The sequence below is a fragment of the Nanorana parkeri genome, unplaced genomic scaffold (assembly GCF_000935625.1).
Source record: "Nanorana parkeri isolate BGI_ZX_2015 unplaced genomic scaffold, ASM93562v1 scaffold152, whole genome shotgun sequence".
NCBI lineage: Eukaryota > Metazoa > Chordata > Amphibia > Anura > Dicroglossidae > Nanorana > Nanorana parkeri.
This window is the reverse complement of record NW_017306420.1, coordinates 301,217-326,965: the sequence shown is the minus strand read 5'-3', so window position 1 is coordinate 326,965 and position 25,749 is coordinate 301,217. Positions and strand designations below refer to the sequence as shown.

Sequence of the window (25,749 nt, the reverse complement as noted above, 5' to 3'; positions counted from 1 at the left end):
ATGATTATTATTATTATTTTTTTCTTCAGTGTGAGGTCACTTGCAGCTGCTAGTCTCACAAGGTTTGGAAGGAGATCTGATATTGTCACTACCCTGTTGCTCTCTCTGTCCTGAGGATGGAATGGCGGAAAGAAAGCTGTACCTGACAAAATGCAGTGCAAGGATCTGCCTGCTTCTGCTTCCTTCATTCTGTGGATCTGTTCTCCCTCTTGCTGATGCTTGATCAATACCCTATTGGTATTAGGGGGGGAAGGGGGGCATTAACATGAAGAAGCAAAGCCCTGCCTCTACCAAGATGGCAGTAAAAACACACAGACAGTGCAAAACGAGGCAAGGTACATTAATAAAAAGATCAGCTGCACAGAACCTACAGGCAATACTGGTGACTACCTCTTTGCCCTCTGCTTGCCTTTTTGGGCACAGCTTTCCCAGTGCAAGCCCTCATTAAGTGTACTATTCAATATTCTAGGTTTACATAGAAAATTTTGAGGGTGACAGCAGGGGTTTCCCTACACGTTTCGCCACCTGTGGCTAAGGACGGGTGACGGTGCCTATCAGGAGATGGAGTTGCCGGAGGTGCATGTTACCGGGGGAAGGGTTATGCACGGTACCTCTGGCTATGGGTCTGTCCGGTGTCCTGCCCAGCTCACTGATGTCACTGGTTGCCAATAGCTGGGCGGGACGTCAACCAGAGCATCATAGGTTAATAAGAGCTCTTAGCAACCTGGGCCTCTGGCCAGGAAGGGGGTGGCAGGCACAACTGCAACCCCTCCCATATGAGCCAATGAGATGCCACCTCAGGCAACCGCCTTAGGCAGTCTTATTATCGGGACAGCCTTGGGTGACAGGCCAACATAGAACTAGCAGACAGATGTTGTAGACTCTCAACAGGGTTCACAGAAAACCACAGCAGGAAGTTTTAAAAACATGCACCAAGCTGACTGCTATGTACAACACAAACTTTCCTGCCCACTGGTAAGCTGTACACACTGAAATTTAAAAGGGCCTGAGTACGTGATTGCTTATCTGTAACCTTCTAACCAATAGGCCTGTTGCTCTTGTAAATAATTTGGCTTGTATGGGTGAAAAGCAGCTCAGAAAAAGCATCTTCTTGAACAGAACAACTAGAAATAACCCCTTTTTTTACTCTTTCTGCCAGGCTTTTTTTTGTGGCATGTGAACCCTCATTATTGTCAGAGTTTTGCACACTACTGTCAAATTCATTAGTATAGGTATACCCTCTCAGTGAATAAAGATACCTTTAGAATAAATGCAAACTGGACAGGGATATTTATGCTTACTAGTTCTTTGTACAGGTATACAAAAACATACAGTCAGCACCTCATGCCGCAATTGCTAAAGTCAACAAGTCTAGTTAATCAAATTTGTTGATGCAAGTAATTAAAGCTGCTGGCGCAAATAAAATAATTTTTTTAATAGCCTGATATAAAGTGCATGCTCTAGAGCTCCATTGACTCCTTATTTATCTTTTAATATAATGATTCATGATCATACTTTTTTGGAGACTTACTGAGATTTTTGCCGAAGGAATATTAGCGTGGCTGCAACCTGTTGGACACCTAGTTCTAAACATATGACAGTAATAACATTGAGCAATACTCAAGCCATGATATCTATTCCACTAACCTACGTTCTCAAGACAAGCTATCTGCTCCACCGTTTTGACCAAGATGGCCAGCAATCTCACTTACATTCATCCAATAACAATGACCTGACACTGTTGAAAAAGAAAATATACACAAGAAAACAATGTTTAAATAGCCAAATTGTGTGTGTTTTGCCATCTTTTTGTGATATATTGTACAATAGAGTGTTTGTTAGGTGCGTCTCAGAATTGTAATATTTTTCCAATAGTAAGGCTCTAACCTGAAAGTAAGTCTCCGTTCACACCTAGGCATTTTGTCGCTCAAAGGTAAGTGCGCCAAAATGCTCAAGATAAGGAATCCCATTCGCTTGTCTTGAGCGCGACCAAATGTTCAAGACAAGAAATCCTATTCATTTCTATGGCCCCTGTTCACACCTGAGTGTTTTGTCACAAACAGAAAAACGCCTGTCACTGAAAAAAGTACATGAGCTACGTTTTGGCAGAATACGGTGCTTTTTGGTCCCATAGACTTCAATGGGAAATGCCTGGAAACACACGCTTTTGCACATTTTATCGCACAAAGTTTCCCATTGAAATCTATGGGACCAATGAAAGTCTATGGGACCAATAACGTCTATGGGACCGTTCTGTTTGCAGCAAAATGCATAGGTGTTGAGCATTTTTTCGCACTTAGCTTTGAGCGAAAAAACGCCAAGGTGTTAATGGAACCTGAAAGTTTTCAGAATGTGGTTATAAGGTGTAAAAACTAGGGATGCACAGATACTTTTAAGATACCAGTACCGATAGTTGGCATTTTCATGAGAACTACCAGGGTTGCAGAGGTTGCAGCTGGGACCTGGCTCTGGCGCTCCACCACTTTCCTGAAATCATTAGTCTGTATTGTTTTAGAAAAACTGTCACACGACAATAAACAAAAATGTATCAGCACTTGCACTTGTAAGTACTTGGGCCAGTATCAGTACTTGTACTTGCAAAAATGGTATCGGTGCATCCCTTTATTTATATTTATAAAACAAAAATCATACATTAAAAAAGAGATGTACAAATCCCAGGAGCTCCGTGTGCTCCTTACAAATTACAGCTGCCTCCTAACTTTTGAATTTTTCTCTAGTCTAGTCTTGGAGCTCGAAAAGTATCTGTACTCGTACTTGTACTTGTACCGAGTACGGTACTTGGTATCGGTGTATCCCTAGTCAAAACCCATTGCTGTAGTTTCCCGAGCAGTAAAAGGCGCTAGTGTGCACTAGGACCAACTCAAGTCATAGTTTCCCAACCAGTAATTTTCAATGTCCTTCTGTTCTAATTTGTTCAAGATCCCACTTAGTTTGGGAGGTTTATTTAAAAAGCACAGCTGTTTCCATAGTGACCAGTCAGGTTTTGTATCTTATTCTCCAGGGAAGCAAGGCAAGGAATTTCATTATACACTATTGGCTACAGTTCCACATTTGTTCTTATTGATTTGAGTTGTTTTTTTTTAAATAAATAGCACTATTAGTTCAGTGATGCTTGTTTTTGTGCATTACTGTTTGTTTAACCATACTACTGCAGTCTAGCTGCACTTTGTAATATAACACGCATACACAAAATCAGAATTGTTGATTAAAATGATAATGGATATAACTGCTGAAATGTGCACTGCATTTGTCTGCATGTGTGGCAATATGTGGGCATCAGACAGTCTAACAATCTTTGATAACGAACAGTATACAGGTGAAACTCGAATAATTAGAATATCGTGCAAAAGTAATTGCAGTAAGTTCTGCAAAAGGGGCCCAAACCAAGTAATGAGTACATATGCATGCTTGTACTTTTCAGAGGTCCGATATTGTTCTATGTACAATCCTTGTTTTATTGATTGCATGTAATAATCTACTTTTTTGAGGTTGTGGATTTGGGGTTCTTGGGGTTTTCATGAGCTGTAAGCCATAATCATCACAATGATGACAAATCACGGCTTGAATTATCTTGCTTTGCATGTAATGAGTCTATCTCATATATTAGTTTCACCTTTTAAGTTGCATTAGTGAAATAAATGAACTTTGCACGATATTCTAATTATTCGAGTTTCACCTGTAGTGTTCTTTAAAATTACTTTGTAAAATTACTTAGTAAACTTTGCACTTTGCAGCAAAAGTTACCACTACGCCCTCTTTTTAACACATCTTAGTGTGGGGATTAAATATGAGCTAAGCATTGCATTTTAGAGTGTTTGACAACTGTAGTTTGTTTATATTTGATAGGCTTACTGCTTTAAATTGCACTTACAAATAGTATTACAAATGCAATTTTATACGCAAATCTTGGTACTCAAAATAAAGAGGAGGCAACCATTTAATGGATAAATTCTGTTACCTTTCCTAACAGTTTTGCACCTAATGAGTGCTAGATGGTTTACATTAATCTCAATGAGGAGAGGCAGTGACAAGTGGTAATAGACCTATGTTGCTGTGTTAACTGTTTATCTGCTTTCCATCACTAAGTCCCCCAGATCCTGGTTATGATACATGCTGTGACCTAAAGCCAGCATGGTACAGCGATAGTGATACCCTAAGTGTCATAACAAAATTATATTATAATGGAATTATGTATTAGGAATGTTAAACTATAACTGGGATTTAACAAATTGGTTTAAATAATTTAATTGGTATACCAAAGAATTATTATTATTATTACTGGTATTTATATAGTGCCAACAATTTACACAGTGCTTTACATAGTTACACATTTACATTAGTCCCTGCCCTCAAGGAGCTTACAATCTAAAGTCCCTCATTTACATGCATACATATGAGGGCCAATTTAGACAGTAGCCTATTGACTACCAGCATGTCTTTGGAGTGTGGAAAGAAACCCACGCCAGCACAGGTAGAACATGCAAACTCCTTGCAGATAGTGACCTGGCCTGGATTTACATAGTATTTGGGGTTGAATAAAGACATACGTCCATCAAGTCCAACCCATATAGGTCCATGCATCATCTCATTCTTAGGGATACTGGTATCCCTGGATATTACGGTCCCTCAAGAAATTGTCCAAAAGTTTCTTGAACAAATCTACACTCTTGGCTGAAATCACTGCCGGTGGCAGTGAGTTCCAGACCTTAACCGCTCTTACTGTAAAGAACCCTCTTCGCCCATTGTGCTGGAATTTTTCCTCCACCAACTTTAGGTGGTGGCCTCTAGTCTTTTTGTAATGGAGTTAATCTCAAACAGTTTGTTGCCAATGTTGCTGTCACCATTGAACATCTTATACGTGAAAATCATAGCCCCCTTAATCTCCTTAATTCCAGAAGCCTTGTCTCATAGCTCTGGTCCTCCATTCCCCTAATTAGTTTGGTTGCCCCCTTCTCTTTCTATTTTAGCTTCCCGGGATTACTAGTTTGCATTTTTTGTGACATTCTTTGTAGTTAAGGAACGCCAATGCCGTCCATTCCATCTTATATTTTATAAATGCCAGAATTGATAAAATTGATAAAATAGATTTGAACCAGGGACCTTCAGTGCTGCAAGGCAGAAGTGCTAACCACTAAACTACTGTGTTTGGCCCTGAACCTCGATTTTTTTACAACTTAAGAAGGCAAGATAGATTAGAAAAAGGCACTGGCTTCTTCCATTTAGACACAACTAACACTGTACAATGCCAACTTGGCCATAAAAGCAGAAGACAAGCCTGTGAATAATTAAAACTTAAGCATCAGATAGCAAAACATGTCAGGACTAACATATATAAATGCATTCAAGTACCTTAACTATTAACAAAAATGTAGCTTATTTGTGTATCACTCGGCTGTAGATTCTCAAATCATCTTTGAATTCATGCTGACACTGTCCTTCCTTCTGGAGGGTGGCTACTTTTGTTCCCCATGGTCCCTGTGTGTTGTAAAGTAGCCACCGCTCCAAGCTTGTTCCCATGATGGACTACAATCTCACGTTTAGTTTACTAATTTGTATTGAGATTGTAGACTATCATGGGAGTGAGCTTGGAGTAGTGGGTACTTTGTAACACACAAAGGGACCATGGGGAACAATAGTAGCCACCCTCCAGAAGGAAGGACAACAGCAGCACCATTTCAGAGATGATATGAGAATCTGCAGCCGAGTAATACACAAATAAGGTCCAGTAATGTATATAGTTAGGGTGCATTTTTATGATTTAACTCCTGAGTTTAGTGTCACTTCAAAGCAGACTATGCACAACTGAAAATAATTTCTTGTGAAGGAGTGGGGCATTATAAAGCAGGTGTGGCTTGTCACACAGTTGAAAGCATTTTCCATTTCCTAAACCAAAACTATGCTATGTGACAAGAAAGACTGCCATGTTACCAGAGAGACTGCCAAGTTACAAAGATGGCATGTTAATGAGACTGCCAAATTTGAAACATTGCACTCTTAGAGACACTACCATACAGATGGCAATAACATTCTAGTCAAAATCATGTGTGGTGCAGCAAATATCAATTTTAGCCAAAATAGTTTTTTCTGCAGCATTAAACATGCCCCTTTATCTAATTATCAAAATACCTAGTAATCCTGCCAATATTGGTGTTGCGTGTTTATTTCTTCCTGACCATGCTAAAATATGGTTTTCAGAAATTGCTGCAGTGTTTTTACCCTCCTCTTTACCGCATCCTCCTGACTACAACTATTTGTGGACTCACCAGCGAGCCCCTGATGTCTTTGCCTCATTAAGAAAACACCTAAAGTAATCAGAAGTGATGCAAGAGAAGCAGGGGTATAAAACCCTGGCTCCAGCACACAGCATAGAAAGAGACATTATGGGGATACTTTATCTTATTAACAGTCCCAATTTAGCAAGGAAGAAAGCATAAATAAGCGACTGCTAGAAAGCACAGCTAAAAATATATTTTTAAATGGTCAAAACTGGCAAACTACTCAATACACTACACTGTCATCACTTTATTTTCTGCCTTTGCTACAAACTATTTTTTACTCATTGTTTTTTTTAAATTAATTGGGTAATTACATTCAGTAAGTGCTAATCAATAAAAACAAATAAAGCTATTTTGTAGGGCTGTGGAAATTAATGATTAATTCCTTGATTAATCGTTAATTTCTTTGATCGATTAACATTTTTTTGATCAGTACTCACCTCTCCGCCGGCTTTCGGGTCTTCCGGGAGTCCCGTCGCAGATCCGGTGACGTCACGGACATCGACCTCACCGAACTTCTCCCCTCTTCCGCAAGTGGCTCTGTCGTCTAACGAAGGGAAGGGGGGAGGAGTCCGGTGACATCGACGTCACTGGACTCCTCCCCCCTTACCTTCGTTAGACGACGGAGACGAAGAGAGAAGATTCAGAAGTGTCACATGACCACAAATTTAGATAAGTAAAAGGGTAGGTAGGTTTTTTTAACTAAACCCAGCAATTAGTTAGAGGGGGTATGGGGGTCCCATAAATCAGCTTAAATAGCATCAGGGAAAATTGCTGGAAATGTATTTCTTTTTTAAATATTAAAATGAATTTGACAGCATGGCTTGCCAAATTTATTTCTATTATGACAAAGCCCTGTGTCATTACGGTACCCAAATTCAGCGCTCCAGTTCCAGCAAAAAAAGACACACCAGCCCAAACAATGTCATCATTAAACTTTTACTGAAATATCAAAAAGATAATGTTTAGAACACAATCCTATTCATAAAAATTCTGCATAGATCAGTGACTCATGCTATGCTAAATTGACCTCTTCTCCCATGGACCCCATGTATATGCCAATGTAGTTGGATCTGTATGTGCGTTATAATTAATCGAAATTAATTGATTAAAAAACATTTGATTAATCGAACACGAAAATTTTAATCATTACGAGCCCTACTATTTTGCTATAGACAACACGCACATGCATGCACATATTTCTTGAGCTATAAATGAAAAAAAGCAGGACATGGATAAGGTAGTCATAACAATCTCTCACTGGACAGTTTGCTAAACAACCCTACAAAGATATGGACAATTTAGAAAGGAATTATTCACTTGCAGTTATAAGGAAGAAAGTTCATTTTGCCTTTACCGATGGCTAGCAATGGGTGGTTTCCCCCTCCCCAACCACGGCAAAGCACTTGTGAGCTTTCCATCAATTAAAATTGATTCTTCCATTTTCAAAATATGTCATAATTTATGGTACACTTATTTCTGAATGTCAGAAATAATAAGCCAGTCTCCTATGGGTGGTTGTATTGTCATAAGCTTATGTATGGAATGGAAAAAAAAATAATGCACAGCAGGTGAAAAATATATAATATTTGTGATGTATAATTCTCAGACACTGGTCATAATATATATTTCCTCTGTGACATGAAAGACCTGACATTGCTTTGGGCAGCTGTCAGTCTGGTTGTTCTCTACAGATTCTGTGTCCAAAAAAAAGTGCCATGCGAATGCCCCTGCTGTGTTCAGCATAACGAGGAAGGCTCTTGATGTATGTCTTTGATCAGGCCTCACTTTCGCAGGCATTACCCAAAGGGATAGCTTCAGAGGCATTTCCCAGCCCAACACATGTTCAGCATTCACAGAGGAATAGGGACATTTGCCAACTCATCAGCAAATAGGAGAAAAGCTGTCAGACATTAATCCCTTAGGTGAATCGTACAAATAGATCATTGATATTTATGACACACCAAATTATTTTTCACTTATATTAAGTGGCTTAATGACCTACTAACCCTTGTAGAACCTTTTTGCTGTTCTGTATCCTTCTGTAAACAACATCTTTATTGGAGAATATTTTAGCAGATTGTTATTAAACCATAATCCTGGGTGAAAAATGGTATACCATTAGTGGAGCATATACTGCACCTTAAAGTGACACTAAACTCAAGAGGTAAATCTTAAAAACGCATTCAAGTACAATAACTATTAACAAAAATGTATCTTATTTGTGTATCACCTGGCTGTAGATCCTCAAATCATCTATGAATTGGTGCTGACACTGTCCTTCCTTCCAGAGGGTGGCTACTTCTGTTCCACATGGTCCTTGTGTGTTTTGTAAAAAGTCCACCATTCAGACTCACTCCCATGATCAACTACAATCTCAGTACAAATTAGCTAACTAAACATGAGATTGTAGTCTATCACAGGAGTGAGCTTGGAGCAAAAAAATATTTAATTTCCTCAGTAATTACCTGACTCCATATGACATGTGAACTAATGTAACATGGCAGGTCTTCTTTTTATTGGACTGCAGGGTAGAAGGTTCTTCGATTAGATGTCCATATAAATACTTGGTGACTTGAACACTTCCCATTGGCTGTTCATTATTGGGGTCCACACAGGGTCCTAAATACTTCAGGAGTATCAAGAAGACCAGTCTGTGGCAGGACTGGACTTCAGTATTGGATCAATGGTCTTTACTCCTGAAGGGTCACCAGGAAGGGTCACATGATGGAAATTTATATTTTTGTATTCAAGTACCTAACTATTAACACGAATGTATCTTATGTGTGTATCACTCGGCTGCAGATCTTCAAATTATCTCTGATTTGGTGCTGACACTGTCCTTCCTTCTGGAGGGTGGCTACTTTTGTTCCCCATAGTCCTTGTGTGTGTTGTAAAGTAGTCACCACTCCAAGCTCACTCCAGTGATGGACTACACTCTCACATTTGGTTTACCTATTTGTATTGAGACTGTAGTCCATCACGGGAGTGAGCTTGGAGCAGTGGATACTTTACAACACACACAGGGACCATGGGGAACAAAAGTAGCCACCCTCCAGAAGGAAGGACACTGTTTGCACAAATTCAGAGATGATTTGAGGATCTACAGCTGAGTGATACACAAATAAGATACATTTTTGTTAATAGTTAAGGTATTTGAATTCATTTTTAAGATTTAACTCCTGAGTTTAATGTCCCTGAAAATGAAGTTGCTGCTTACACTTACGTCATATTTTAATTTGCTTACAGGACCAGTTTCCAAAATAGGCTTCTTTCCTTTGGCTTGAGCATACTGCTGTTTAGAGTGTATTTGCACTATTTACTGATTACATCAGTCACTGTAATTCTGGAACGCTACAGTGTGTTAGAGGTGTCACCAGGTTGTAAATGTAGGCTTGGTGCAGTAGGACAGCCTAGTTTCCTGTTGGTCCTTGATTACACATCTACATCCTGTATTGTGAATTCTAACTGCTATTCTGGTTACAAGCTTGCTCTTCTCTGCTGTTCCTGTTTTACATCTGTTGGAAACCTGCTTTAACCTTGCTGTTTATTATTATTATTATACAGGATTTATATAGCGCCAACAATTTGTGCAGCGCTTTACAATATAGGGAAGACATTACAATCACAATACAAATCAAGACAACATGGTAAGGAGGGCCCTGCCCCTGAGGGCTTACAATTTAAAAGGGAGATGACACTTCTCTAACTAGCCCTGACCTTATACCTCAGTTATGACTGTGTCTAAACACCTACACAAACAATTGTTTCCTATTTATGGATTTGGCTCTCATCAAAAATATCTGCACCTGTTAGCTCATCAATTGTTAGTGGGGCATTCTCAACAGCCCCAGTCTAGGACTCTCATTTAGCAAAACCCAATAATCTTTGCAAGAATGCCTGGAGAACCCCTGCACACGTATTATTTTATGCAAATCAGCATGACAAAAAAAGGTCCAAATCAAGCACTTCAATTATTCCATAAAACAAAAGTTTTGCATAATTCTTTCACTTATAGCAAGATCAAGGTTCCTTTAAATTCTATTACTTGCTACAAGATGTATTGCCCTCAGTTATAATTCTTATTTTATTTACATCCTTTATGGTTTAAGCACTGTAGTGCTTCCTGAGGCTGGGTGTGCAGTGCATGGAGAGACCTAGTAACACTGTTGTGGGCAGTACAATGATCTGCTTGACCTAAGATAATGCTGGACATGTTGACTGTATGTCAGAGCAACCATTTGTAGTTCTGTGCAGGAGCACTCATAGAGGGGTGAAAATGCTGCCACTTTATAAAGTGAATGCAGAAGCAGCATTGTTACCCTATTAAGTGGTTAGATTTTTTTTAATTGTTTCTATTTACTTAAACTGAATCACATACTGTACATATTGTTATTCCAAGTGTTTAGATAAACTATACAGTGAGGAAAATAATGATTTGATCCCCTGCAGATTTTGTAAGTTTGCCCACTTACAAAGAAATAAAAGATGTATAATTTTTATCATAGGTGTATTTTAAATGATAGAGACAGAATATCAACCAAAAATCCAGAAAAAAACACATGATACAAATGTCATAAATTGAGTTGCAGTTCAGTGAGTAAAATAAGTATTTGATCCCCCACCAACCAACAATAATTTTGGCACCTCCCACAGACTGACTTTGTGGTACGCAGATTAGTCCTGTCACTTTAAGAAGGTGCTCCTAACGACAACTCATTATGTAGCATGCTACATAACGTAGTATGCTAGAACGCATTCATATAGGGTGCTTGTAAGACCCTCTATGTGATAGCAATTAAGTATAAAAAAAGTAAATAAATAAATGTAAGATTTCAGCGATTCCGTTCTTCATACACGGCATCCCAAACACAGCCGACTGGACACCGCAGCCTATACCTCATCCTCAATCAAGGCTGCACAACTCCTGCTTCCCACCAGCATCATGTGAGTAGATTGATTGATTAATTTCATTCATTCACAGTTATCAGTTTACTAATCAGATTTCTACATCCAGTTGTGGATGTTGGAGCACTTTTTGTTGTTCTTTGTTTCCTTTTTTTTTTGTCATTTCATAGGGTCCCTTCACCTGTGTCTTCAGAGCTGCCCACCTGTAATTGTAACACCATACCCGAGCCAGTCCTGAGAGTGCTGAACAATATCTGCTGTTTTTTTTATGCAGTTAAAGGACGACGTTTTCAGCATCATCACCACTGAAAACCTTTCTTCTTAATGCTACGCAGCACTGGATATGCTATTTCCACCCCAGGTGTTCTGACTGACATCGCCATGGACAAGACTGGCAGAAGTGACTCTGGGCACCTTCTTATATCCCTACTCCTGACTCAGGCAACAGAAGAGCGCTGTAGTCCCTATGATATGTCCTATAGTGGCTATGAAAAGAATTTCCAGTGTCCCGTTACAATGTAAGTTAAAAATAAAACCACTGCAGACATCAAAAGGGGCAGAGGAGCCAACAAATTAGAAAACAAAAAAGCCTATAAATGGACTAATACATAATAATAATAATAATAACAATAACTTGCAAAATAAAAATGAAAATGATTACCTGGTGATAATTGCTAGGTGAGGAGGGCTCATGCAGGCTCCCATGAAGAGTACCACATTCTCATGTCGCGTCTGTCGGTAAGCCATCACTTCCCGTTTAAATGCTTTTAGCTGGTCCTCATTATCCCGTTCAATGTCAATAAGTCTAATTGCTATCTCTCCGTGCCAGCGTCCATGGTACACTAACCCAAAGCGTCCTTTGCCAATCATCTCCCCAATTTCCAGCTGTTCAAATGGGATGTCCCATTCTTGCAAGAATATGCTGGTTTGACTGGCTTTACGGGGGAAGTTTCTGGCTGATAGCAACAAGTGGTTCATTTCCTCAAAGTCATCTTCCGACTCTTCTGCTTTCTCATTGCTTTCTTCATTCTGATATGGTTAAATTAAGGATTAGAAACTTAGATCATATTAGCGTCTATCAACCACCTATATTTTTATCAGATATTGAATTGGAAGGATTATTTTAGTTATAGAACTTGATTTCTTAAATGACAGTGCCAATTAATTAATTATATTGCGTATGGCTATAGCTAATGGAATATAAACCATTACTCATATGTAATGTGTTTGGCGCTGTATACACCTCCCAAATTTTTTTTGTTCATGTAAAAGGTTAATTTAGGAGTGGCAAAATAAGAGAGAAAGAATGCCCAATGGCAGCAGCACATTGGCCAATATTTCCCTTCCTCCAACCTCTGCTCTCCACTACAAGAACATAGAATGTTAATAATTACTAGATGCACCTAATCACATTTCCATTTGCTCTCCCTGAGAGCTCAAAACACGGGTGTGATAAAAGCATTGCCAAAAACCGATATATTGGCAAAATATTGATCTATTTAAACACATATACAAGAAGAATAGAACTAAAGAGAAAACTGAGGGGCCTATTTATTAATTGATTCACCCAAGATTCATACAACATTTACCCCAGATTCACACATTTTTCTAATCAAATCCTGTGAAAGTTGTGTAACAATAAATAGACCTTTAAGTGCTAAGTCCATAATAGTGTAGGACCTCCTACATACAAATATATACAATTATGGTCATGCTAAATGGACAACAGGTCTAGATTTTTTTTTCTCATCAGACAGGGATACTTATGATAGCTAGTCCATTTGCATAGTAATACTTAAAGGACTAAATAGTGGGTCGTGCTACAAACTGCCACAGACCAGGAAAATAACAGAACATTTTGTTGTTCTCCACTTAATTAAATAGCTTGATTATCTTACCTCAGATGTTGGTTCCACTTCAATTTGAAGTAATGGATTTCCTTCATTACTGGAATAAATAATAAAAAATTCAGTTATAATTACTGATATTATTACGATCTCATCAAAACTGGGAAATTTAAAGGAAGGAAACTTAGATAGCATACAGTTATGTAGTAGAGGCTGAAGTATTAACAGCTAATGTTTAATAACCGTGAAAATGTGTATTTAAAGTAAAACCTTAGCCAAAAGCTACATACACAGGTGGAACTCCTATATATAAGCTGATTTATTCCAAATGTGATTTTCTATCCCCAGAGATAAAACACGGCTGAGGGTTTAATGTTCTATTGTAAACACTGCAGGTATCCTAACAATGTCACCTCGAAATGACATACTGATATGATACTGAATGATAATTCGAAATGACAAACTGCATGCAAACTTAGTCTATTGAGGGAAGGCCAGCCTAGATTTATTATACATTGGCATGGTATATTTAGAGGCTGTAGTTTTGTTTTATTCTGTTTATAAACAGGGTACATTTAGGTATGGATGTTCCAGTATCTGTATCGGTGCCAATACTTTGCATTTTCACGAGAACTATCAGGGTCGCAATGGTTGCAGCTGCGACTGGCCCCTGGCACTCCACCACTGTCCTGAAATTATTAGTCTGTATTATTTTAGAAAAACAATCGCACGACATTAAAAGAAAAAAAAAAAGGCATCAGTAATTCTATCTGTGAGTACTTTGATACGTATCTGTATTTGTACTTGGTCTGGAAAAAATGGTATCTGTGCATCCTAAATATGTATATTTATATATAAAGTATGTATGTATATACTGTATATATATATATATATATATATATATATATATATATAGATATATATATATATATATATATGCTTTGCATGTAATGAGTCTATCTCATATATTAGTTTCACCTTTTAAGTTGCATTAGTGAAATAAATTAACTTTTGCACGATATTCTAATTTTTCGAGTTTCACCTGTAGATATCTATATGTATATAGATATCTATATATAAAACAAATCATACATAAAACAAATCATACATTAAAACAGGGATGCACTTATTTGGTATCTGTGCATCCCTACTTTTAAGAACTGGTGGCCTGGTGGATGTGAACAAAGAAAATCACTGGAAATGTGGATTCGAAGAAATTTGCTTATCTCTAGTCTTTGGTTCATTTCTCACAAGGGGTCCTATTCTCCATTAGAAAACTTTTTTTTAATGCACAAAAAACTACCATGTTAATGATATGATCCAGTGGGGGAGCCCGTATTGATTTGCGTTAGCATGATTGTTGTACAGACATTAGATTCCTTTGGAAAAGAGATTGATGTAAAGTATTCTATGTACTCTAAGTAGTAGTAACTTGGAAAGCTTTATAAGGAAAGACTCTAATCTCCACAGGCATATAGCCTACCCAAGGAACATGAAATCAGGGGTTACTTTGATATGTTGGGGCCTGTCGCTATACAGCAATCAAGCCCTAAGAATTAGCTATTGCAAATGCAGATATATTTAAGCTTGCAGGGGAGAAATGTGTAAACTATTCCAATAAGTGCAAAACACACCCCTTTGAGCAGTTTAGGAAGGTATTTACTATTAGTAGGAATTAAGTAGAATAGCCTAGGTCATCCAATCAGACCAAAGCAATGGATACCCTGCTTAGAAAATATTAATGGAGCACCATACAATATGTAATCCTTGCTGAGCTAAGGCTGCAATGATTTATACTACATTTCCAGATTGAGCTAAAAAGACACTTCATTACAAACCTTATGTTTCATAGCATAATAATTTGAGCCATGGCCAACACAGCTTATGAAAAAGCAGCTTTACTGTTTAGAGAAGATATACATAATTACTGGCTTTAGACAGGTGTATTTAGGAGCTGGCTTAGAGCAACAGAGCTGGCTAGCTCAAGATATAATAAATACACATAATCTATGGAACATATTCATTTCTTTTTGCTGCATTCTTTCCATTACTGGTCACTTAAACAAGAAATGACGCATTCCTTTCAGGTGCACTGCACATATCTGGCATATAAACATGATTACCAGTAAGACCTTAATAGATCTTTGTGCATCATAAAGAATATTCCCACAAAACTCAACAGACTATCTTAATGGGAATATAGACAAAAGTTATTTGGAAAAGTCTGAGAGTATTTCGCAAATAATTAAAATGAAAAATAAAAATCACTTTTTTTCAGCCTCAATTCTCATTTATTTGTGCGTATCATTAGTTATGTTTAAAATTCACGAACAATGAAACAACAGGTCCTAACTGTAAGACTTAACAGTGAAAGGGGATGGGGTGAAGTGAGACATAAGGAGTTGGTTCTTGTTTTATTTTACAAAGGCAAAGTACATTTAATAATAAAAAATACCACTTTTTATTGAAGCTGTGAAAACCAGGCAAATCCACAGCAAATTGCTATTTTTTTGGTTCTCCTGAATGTATACATCAAGTCTTCATGAATTTGTATAATTCAGGAAAAAAGATCACTTTCTCTTCTATTTATTATACTTAATAGAAAAATGATTTGGGACACTCAACACAATCTGCTCTGATTACATTGAAAATACTGCTTTCACTGCTATTGTATTGCACCACATTCATTTCTTATTAATTATGTAAACTAAAAGAAAATCCTTGTAAACAATCACATGAATTACCTACCTACTTTCTGTATATATTGAATTCTTGCTAAGTGAATGAAACTAGATGTAAATGAAAACATGAGAGAAACAAGAGCTTCAGTTATTGGCAATTCATTTTATTTTTCCTGTTTATACAGCTGCCCACACTGCACTCTGCCGGAGGATTAATTTATGTCTGTTATTTTATTTCATCTCTGAAGCTAAACACTAAATTTCTTTTTATGCTTCCATCATTAGCTGAGAAGATGGACACACAGCTTTTAAGCATATTTATAGTATTTGGGCTCTGGAGCTGCCATACTGATACTAAGCAATAACTTTACTTCCGCAACTAGCAGTGTAAAAATATAGTTATGGTTCTTATTTTTCATTTCAAGTTAGAATTCAGGACTAAAGGACCAAATAAGCACACAATAGGAGGTAACTGTGGAGGGCAGTTTTAACAAGGAGAAAAAGAACATTTGGCCTGTGTCCACCAAGGCATAACAACCAATAGGTATGCTAGTAAAACAACTTTGACTGACGCTGAAGATAAGCTCATACTTTGCCCCCCCTGGTGGTCTATGAGGGCCCATTGTAGTAGAGTTAGGACTCCAGTCAGAGCAGCTACATACTGTATATCGTTGAAATACAGGTGCACCACCATATTGTAAGGGGCCTCCCTTTGTTCCTTTCAACCTGCAAGCTCTTAAAAACTCCTACCTTCAGATAACAGTACCTTAAAATATGGTAGATTCTATAGAGATTTTTGATAAGCAAGGGAGTTTGGAATTATAAAATAAAGAATGATATTGGACAGTTTTCTGGCAGTATTATAGCTTAATGATTTAGTATTAAACACATAACTGGTTTTAAATATGTCTTTAATATTTGCATGGAGTTTTCATTTAGTCTTGGCTTACTAAGGTGCCGCCACTTAATATGTCTTAGAGAGGAAGTAAATCCACCAAATCAACTGTTTCTCAAAACAGTTACATTCTGTTACATTCATACGGGTAATAACTGACACAGTTGCCAGGGTACTTATGTCAGTTCTCAACTAAACTTTCAAGCCCTCAAATGGCTTTTGTTATAGCTGATCACATGTGCAGCATCATAGTAAATGCAGATCTAAACTAAGGCTAAGATACCAATGTATTTGGCTGTAAAATAATCTACAAGTCTACACCTAAGTTTGTCAACTGATCCCAACTTTATCTGATGTCACTTTTGAATACGGTGGTAGCACCTTTGCAAATGTTTTAAATTGCATTGGGGAATGAAATAAGCTGGGCTCATTGTAGGATAAGGGAAAACACCGGCAACATTTTCTAGTGGAGAAAACAAAGTTACATCATTTTAAAACGGAATTGGTAAGACATTTCACTGACATTCGACAAACACATGACTTTTAATTTTGTGTAAAGGCAAAATATTGAGGGTTCTCTCATCATGCATACAGAAGGTCTTGAATGTTATAAAATCAATTTATGCAAGTTATCCAAACTCAAGCAAAGACTTCTTTAGTTTTGGATAAACTTGGGAAGAGTTTTGTAGCAGTAAAGATTTCCCATCATTTCATGTCTTGACTGTCATAATTTTGCAAAAATATTTGGCAAAGATACTTACATGTAATGTTTTGAAACATTGATTTGTAGTCTGTTTTGTCTATCAGACAAATGTTATTTGATTTGTAATGATGAACTAGCCTTCACACAACCCTTCATTTAAGATGACTGTTAAGACATACTGTAGCATTCATGTTGCAGCAAACAAAACAGTGTGTTTACATTGATTTGTTTTAAATCAATAATTGTAGATTGCTCTAGGTCACCGCAATCAGGGGTAGATGATGAGGTACCTAGACGCTATGCATGTCTCCTTTATTGGAGAGGTCTTCCACTTTTCCCAGCTGTGTAAACCTCAATTAACTGACTACAGTAGATAGAAGAAAGGTGCACATACCCTGGATTAGACACTGGATGAAGGATTACTTGGGGTGCTCGGGGAGGGACTTCAGGCACAACATCTACAAATAAGAAGGAAGAATACAAAAATATAATTAGACAAAAAAGACAAATACCAAAAAGTTTACAAAACAAAGTTTATTATACTTAAACATTATACAGTACATCAGGAAAACAATTACAGGTCCTTCACTTATCCACAGTATTTACAAACTGTCTGTGAAAGGGGACATGTGCTAACATAACTTTTTTGAGCAACTTTTAGCTTTGCTCTGAGAGGTCAAAGCCACTGTTACCTATTATTAAACAATCTTAAATGTTGGACTGGCTACTAGCCAAATTATGATCCAACTGTATACCTTCTTTATAACATAATAGGGGGGTCAGATTAATTTTTAGAAGTTGAAGAGGACCCACAAGGTCCCATGGGCCAAGCTCCTTCCTTAGTGTGTACACTCTTCTCCCAATATAGCCACCTTAGTGTTGTTTTAAAGGTGCACTGTGGCATGCATTTGCAGCTGCAGATCCCAACATTGCCATTAGGATACCCAGCCCTCCTGTAGAAGTTGTGATGACAGGGCTTTTGATTGTTTGCAAACACAGTGCATAATTAGTTGCCTGACTTTTCAGCCTGCTACAGTAGAGGATTATGGTGACAGTCATTGAGGGTTCATGTAAGAAGCACTGCATCTCCACTCCCCATCCAGGAGCAGATAATGCATTTACACCCGGTTACCCCTGCCTCTGGCTGGATCTGGAAAAATGATCAGAACAGTGTTACGTTTCGCCAGACCTGATCGTGCGGAATCGGGGGTAATCTGATGTAAATGGACATGTGTCTGTTTACATCCGAATCCACATAGACTGGCATATGGTAACTGCAGTTTTTTCCTTCATCGCAAAATGGAGGAAAAAAACTGTACGGACACGGATGTCACAGCGGTGATCCTCTCTTGATCAGTCCGTGTGAAAGGGGCCTTATAGTTCAGAAAGAGGGCTCTCTAAATGCAAAAGTATAAACAATTATTATATATAAAAATAACATAGACATCACTGAAAAGTGTAGTGCAAGGTACATAGAGTATAGAGAATGTTTATTTAACATTCAACTTTCTTGCATTATTCATAACGTATTTCTTCACAATTTTGTAGCATATACAGCAAAATGTTCATTATTCCAAGAATTTCAATTAGATATTTTAAAATCAATATTCATTTTCATTGTAAACACATAAGAGATCAAATGGCTTATTAGAGCTGTGTATGTATTACAGGATACTTTGGTAGCGCAAGTTTGACCTTTATAAGACAAGACCCTGGGACTTTGTAAATTGTCACACAGTGTTTTATTGCTAGTTAAACACTAGTGCACTGTATATGCTGGCAATCCACGGTAAAAAAAAATTCCCTTCATTTGCTCCAATTCCATTATGAAGTAGAATGGCTTTACCAGTAAAGTACACCAAGCTTCTGCTATAAAACATCAGACTAGACCAGCATTTCTCAATCTTTTTTCAGTCATGGCACCCCTTAAAAGTATGCAAAATCTCAAGGCACCCCAGTCTAAAATGGCATAGATTTTAAGGGGGACCCCACGTAAGAACACACAAAAAAAGTAGGTTTCCCCCTACACATTGAAATGTCCCCCTTCAAATCAAGAATTCCTTCCTTAACATCACAGTCCCACTACCACAAAAGTTTGAGGCACCCCTGAGGAAGCCAGAAGGCACACAAGGGTGCCATGACATCCTGGTTGAGAAAAGCTGGATAAGACTATCCGTGAAGATGGAACTCATCTACACATTAGATGTGACATGACATGAGACATGACAAGCTCTTAGTACCAACATATTGGGGTCTATTCACAAAGCTGCCGAAGGATCTGGCCGTAGCTTCGGCTGATCCTTCGGCTAGCTTCGGCCCCAGGACCCCTTCGGTTCAGTAGAACTCATTCATTTGGTGAGCTGTAAATTAGATATCTGCCAACAGGAAAGTTATAGCAGGACTCTAGTCAAAATGTATTTAAAGGTTAATAGCCAATAAATAGATACAAAAATAGTCACAATAGTCACTTAGAGCTGTCCCCCAAAGTATTTATTTTCTGCCACTAGATGTCCTCAGTCTACCAGGTTGAATGACAGTCAGTATCATTCAACCCACTTCCTCTGAGCCCAGTCTGGCATGGACCTGCCCCCAGTGTATGAATGGACAGTGAAGGATATGCAGCACAGTGATGAGGACATCTCTCTGCCACTCTGCTTTCTACTTTTATTAGCATGCTACTTGCAGGCATAAACACTTCTTCTAGTTTCTTGTACAGCTTCTTCCTCTCTAAATCTGACCTCTGCTGTACACTGATTGCAAAGGTGATCATACACTATAGAATCTGATTGTACAATCTCATCTAGATCTGCCAACAACTATGTGGTATGAGCGCCTGCCTGATTAGATACACAAATTCAAAGGGTTGTTTAGGTTTCTCCCTTTTTTACATTATTTTGATAAAGCTAAAAGAGACTGTGCAGAAATCAGGTTGTATATATGGCCAGCTTTAGAGGGTGAGTACTACAGTACTAACACTGTTTGCATTTAAAATCAATATATTTAAACATGTACAGACTTTTCCTTTTCATGATGTTTTTTGTTCTCTGTATCAATAAATGAATACAGACATATTTACTAAAAATTATGTATTATTCAATACAGACCTGCATTAATGTCTGTATTTTATATCTGTCTAGCAGTTAGCTTTAAACAATTAAAAACCTCACTTGTAGCTGAGCCGTACAAAAAAAAAAAAAATTGTAATATACAACTGGTGTTATATCTTTGCAAACTTGGTTTCAGAAATACATTGAACACATCAAGCATGAAGGCAGGAGTTCCAAAGCAGAAGAATGGGATGTAACTATGCATGACCCATTCAAGGCATGCCATTCAAATATTGATCAAAAGCAACGCAGAGATGAAAGGATTGATAATGAAATGAGGGGTTTCTGTTGCTTAGCCAATCTATACCTAATGAGTTAACAATGTCACCTGCCACAACAAAATCTCCAGGATATCCTATATTCTATTTTGTAAAGATCATCACAAAAAAACGTTTTGGTTTTGGATAATAAGCCTACCTGGAAATATGAACTGCTGTTTATACTTGTAGTAATGAGAACCTTGCAGCAAAGAGGGACAGGCATGAGACGTACTGTTAGACCCTAAAAGAGAACATAAAAAAGAAAAGCGTTATATATAAAGCCTACTGGGGGACATTCAGCACAGTCTCTGCGACAGGTTTATAGTCCTATGCGTTTGTATTCCTGGACAGCCAAGTGTGACAGTGTGCAAAGTTCTCAGACAGATTTATTACTGAAGAAGCAACAGATTTTTACTCAGAACAGATGCATTAGGCCTCTTTCACAGGACTGTTTCTATTATATATACCTGTCAATTTTTCAGGCTGATCTGATTGGAAGCTCAATGTTAGTCTATCGGCATGCGGATATAAATAGAAGTGCGTCCGTTTACATTTGATTACCTCAGAGTATGTCTGGGTGCAAAAAAAATAAATAAAAAGAGTCCCTTTTTTGGCCTAAATGTGATGGATTGGAGGTAAAAGGATGTAAATGGACGGTCAGCCTACCCATAGACCTAACATGGGTCTGTTTTTTTGTTCCATTATAGGATGGAGGAAAAAAACAAATAGACATGGATGTCACAAAAGTAACATCCATTCCAATCTGCTCTGATTTGTTCATTGATCCCCTGCTGATTGAAGCAGATGCCACCCATGAAAAGGGCCTAATTAAGATCTGATCAGGGTCAGGTTTTATATTGTCGCAGTTTTAGATTATGCAGCTGAGGGAGGGATTCATCACTTAAAGTGAAACTAAACTCAGAAGTTAATTCTTAATAGTTAAGATTCTTAAATGCAATTTTAACAAAAATGTATCTTACTTGTATATCACTCGGCTGTAGATCCTCAAATCATCTCTGAATTGGTGCTGACACTGTCCTTCCTGCTGGAGGGTGGCTACTTTTGTTCCCTGGGTGTATGTTGTAAAGTAGTCACCACTCCATACACCCAGGGAACAAAAGTAGCCACCCTCCAGCAGGAAGGACAGTGTCAGCACCAATTCAGAGATGATTTGGGGATCTACGAATGAGTGACATACAAATAAAGTACATTTTTGTTAATAGTTGGGGGACTTTAATGCATTCTTGAGGTTTAACTCCTGAGTTTAGTGTCACTTTAAGCTGTAACCTTGTAGTAAATCTGATGTATTGCTCCGACATAAATAATAAATGTTCCCCATTATGTTTTAGTTCTTCAAAGTGCGATTATAACTTTTTCAATATCTTTTAAACATTGCTTTGTATGCAAAACAAAAAAACAATAGATAGATTCAACTGTGAACAATTTTCATATCACCTGGCAAATTAGCACTATATTTAGCACTTATGAGACAATTGATTCTGCTGAATTTAGCATCTGCCAGAGGAAGAATTGTAGGGAAACAGAGCTTGTAATCACAATCTAGTTGGCAAAACATTTTAATGTGCCCATGTTTATCAATCCAGGGTAATGGGTTAAAGAGCAGATCAGTTTTTCTGTCAAATTTTCTATGTAAGGTAATCATGCCCGTACATCAACAAAGAGGGACAATGGATAGATATTAGCTAAGACAACATTCCACTGGTCTCCTTTACAATCTAAACTTAAATTAGAACTGTTGCTAGGACATTCAAATCTCTACATCACCTTAAGAGTAGTGAATTAACTTAAAGGTATAGTCTAGATTAAAAAAAAAAAATTACATGCACACACATTATTAAAAGAAAAAAATGTGCATTTATTACTTTTTGCATTTGAGCCTGCAAAGCATTGCAGCTGCCATCAGCAGATCGCAGGTGCAATGCTCTGGCTCCTGCGGACTTTTCCGCCCCCCACACCCTGTGATGTCACTTGTACCATATTGAGAACTAGAAGTCCCGCTATCACGATGGCAGATGTGACCAGAGCCTGTGGGGAGAAGAATCCCACAATTTAGTTAAGGAAGGGGGTGGCAGGTAAGGGTGAGGGGTTGGGGACTCTGCCATTTTTCAGGGTACACCCTGAATATGGGTGTAACATGAACCATGGTCCACAAGGCAAACTTAGCCTTAGAAAACATGCTATCACTGACCTCTGTAGCTGCAGGCACTGTGGAGTAGTTCAAAGTTTATAGTAAGGCACTTTTACTTTGATTTTCTCTCACCTCTCCCAGCAGTGACTTGGTTTACTACCTCCCAAACACACACGCGCTCATCTTATATAATTTTAGAGAGAGGAGAGTACTCTATGTACAATATGTAGTTTGCATTATTGAATAACCTCATGTATACTTTTGTGACAGGGGACTAAAGCATGACCTATCAGCAGTGGTATACTGCATTTGGGTACAAATGTAGTTGTTTATATCAGTACAAGTTTTTATGTCATTAAAATACAAGTTAATAAAAAGAGAAATCCTCATTCCGCTTAATTTTCCTGTTTGCATATGAAAACTATGTTTTCGATTTTCTTATAGGAGACACTGAGGCAGACTTAGATTACGATCACTTTTTTATAGTAATTTCAATCTGAGAAAACATACTGAAAAGCTTTTGAGCCAAAAAATAAACATTGCAGCAGATGGAAGCTTTATCCCAGCAGCAAAATGATAAACCATATAAAATGATAAATTACAAACACGTCTGCTCAACCCAAGCCAAAATTTTATACAAAACTAATATATTTCTAGAAGATTCATCCTCCGCAGGACACACAGCAGTATTACTATTCAGATTATGGGTTAGGTTGTTAGTTTATCTCTTGTAAGTCATTGGGATAAAATTAAACTACAGAGCAAATGTTTGGCAAAAAATGTTTCCTAAAATGTCTTGTTTTCCTCATCAGCCCAGTGTTTTCTAAGGGAAATATTTACAAAGCAGGGAATGACATTTACCAAACATTCATTACATGTGAATCTTCCTGGTGCATGCGTTTTAAACTACACTGATTGATTCACCACCAGAGAATATTTCTTAAAAGTAAAATTCACTGCTTTATAAATATGCCCCTTAATAAATGTCTCACAAGATATAAGGTAATGATTAACTTTATCTGTTTGAGCAAAATATCTCAGTCCTGCTGAGGGGAAGAGGGTGGGAAGGAAGATGTCATCTATTGGGGATCATTTCCAAAACATGGAACTCATAGATATGCAGTAGCACTGGAACAGTAGGAGTAGGAATAAGTTTTGATATAAATCTGAAAAATTGGGGGATGCACTCCTTGAGGGAGGTAAGCCGTGACAAGAGTATGTGTGTAGTGTATGGACTTGTTTGATTAAGAGTTCCCAAAATGCATTAGTATTTCCAAAAATGAATAATTTAGGTTTATTGCAGTTATTAGCCAGCATTTCTCTACATTCAATGGATACATGGATAACAAATCTAGACGTATCACAAAATTCAGCCATCATTCAATGGTTTTGCTGGGAAGTGGGGTATCTTATTACAGCCTAAGCCTCCCACTGACCACCAGTGCTGGGGGGGTTGAAAATATTATTATTATTATTGTTATTATTAACACCAATGCTAAGTGTTATTTTACTCCCATACTACAAGCCACACATTTGGATGTGCCTCCAGGTATTCAATCCTTTGTTCTTGAGCCTTTCAAGGCATCCATCCTAACTATTTTAACATGTTGGCACCTATGCAGAAGACAATATATCAATCAATCTTATAGCTGCAGCTGTCTGTCCTCCACCAACCAACTCTGCTCCCACCTCCAGAATGCATGGTGTTTAATTTTATGTTTATTACTAAAAATAATTTTGATGTATAGGGGAGAACAGCTCTGTCAGGTATTTATCTCCTCAATATATTTAGTGTTGTCAGTGATACAAAAATAATTGTTAGCAATTACTGAGGCTACTATTGTATATTACATAAATCACATGTGAACATAAATCACAACTTTTATTGTAGCTGAATTGAAATCTTCTAAAATGACATAAAGTTAACTATATTATTGCAATTTTGTGGTTTTAAAAATGTAAAAAAGATATATATAAATTATATTTCGGTGGATAAACATTAAAGAGCCTGACAATCATATATTGTTCACAGGGGAACTAGTTGTTTGGTATGCACTATAAGTCTAATCTTAACCAATATACCAGGCATATCATGTACTTTAAATTGTTTGCTTTCACTTGACAACAGTCTGAAACATCAAGCAAGATCCTGTAAAAACATAGGAAGCAAAGCACAGAACAGTACTGTACATGGTTTCCTAGAATTGTTTGGAAGTTCCCACTTCTCTCCCATTTTGAGTTGGCTGCATTTAATGCTTATAGTTAGCATTAGCGCATCTAAAATTAGATTTAGAGACTACCCCTGCTATTATTTAATCTTAATTTTTTTCATGATTATACTTTATATTTTTAGTATAATTTCCTATATATAATTTTTATCTGACTAAATTTTCAACATTTTTCACTTTCTTCTGTTTGACCATCCGAGTGCCAAAGCTTGATGTCTCGTTATTGTTACTATTCTTATAAAATACCTTGACAACAGTTTTCAACATTTTAGTTACATTGCACTCAATTTTAAATCCAAGCCATTTTCACTGGAAAGGGCTGGTTTGATAATTGTACTCTGATCTATTCCCCACTTCTGCTTATAAGCAGGCTTAAAGTGATATTAAACCCTCAGATTTTTTAACATAAACCAATACTGTAATGTGTGCCTCCACTGTAATCCATGGTTGTTTCCCTTCTCTTTGCTGCTCTTCCTTTTAAATCCGCATGTCTTCTCATGCTTGGGGAGAACTTCCCTTTTCAGCTCAGGGCCTCTTCCTGTAGTGCTGGCTCAGGTTACAAGCCTATAGAAACGTACACACAGACACCGTGTATCCATTCCTGAGACAAGGCAGTCTGCTGCAAAACAGAAGTTCTGCAGAGCATGAGAACAGATACAGATTTAAAAGGAAGAG

At 37.6% G+C, this 25,749-nt stretch overlaps 1 protein-coding gene across 1 annotated transcript in view; it reads right to left on the bottom strand.

The window, feature by feature from the left end:
- KSR2 (kinase suppressor of ras 2) overlaps positions 1–25,749 on the bottom strand; it is a 340,057-nt gene that overhangs the window by 67,502 nt on the left and 246,806 nt on the right. The window contains exons 11-14 of the mRNA XM_018554273.1: positions 20,855–20,896; positions 17,725–17,788; positions 13,103–13,151; positions 11,866–12,233 (exon numbers count right to left, since the gene is read on the bottom strand). Of these exons, the coding sequence (XP_018409775.1) occupies positions 11,866–12,233; positions 13,103–13,151; positions 17,725–17,788; positions 20,855–20,896 (523 nt within the window). The remainder of the gene's footprint in view (positions 1–11,865; positions 12,234–13,102; positions 13,152–17,724; positions 17,789–20,854; positions 20,897–25,749) is intronic.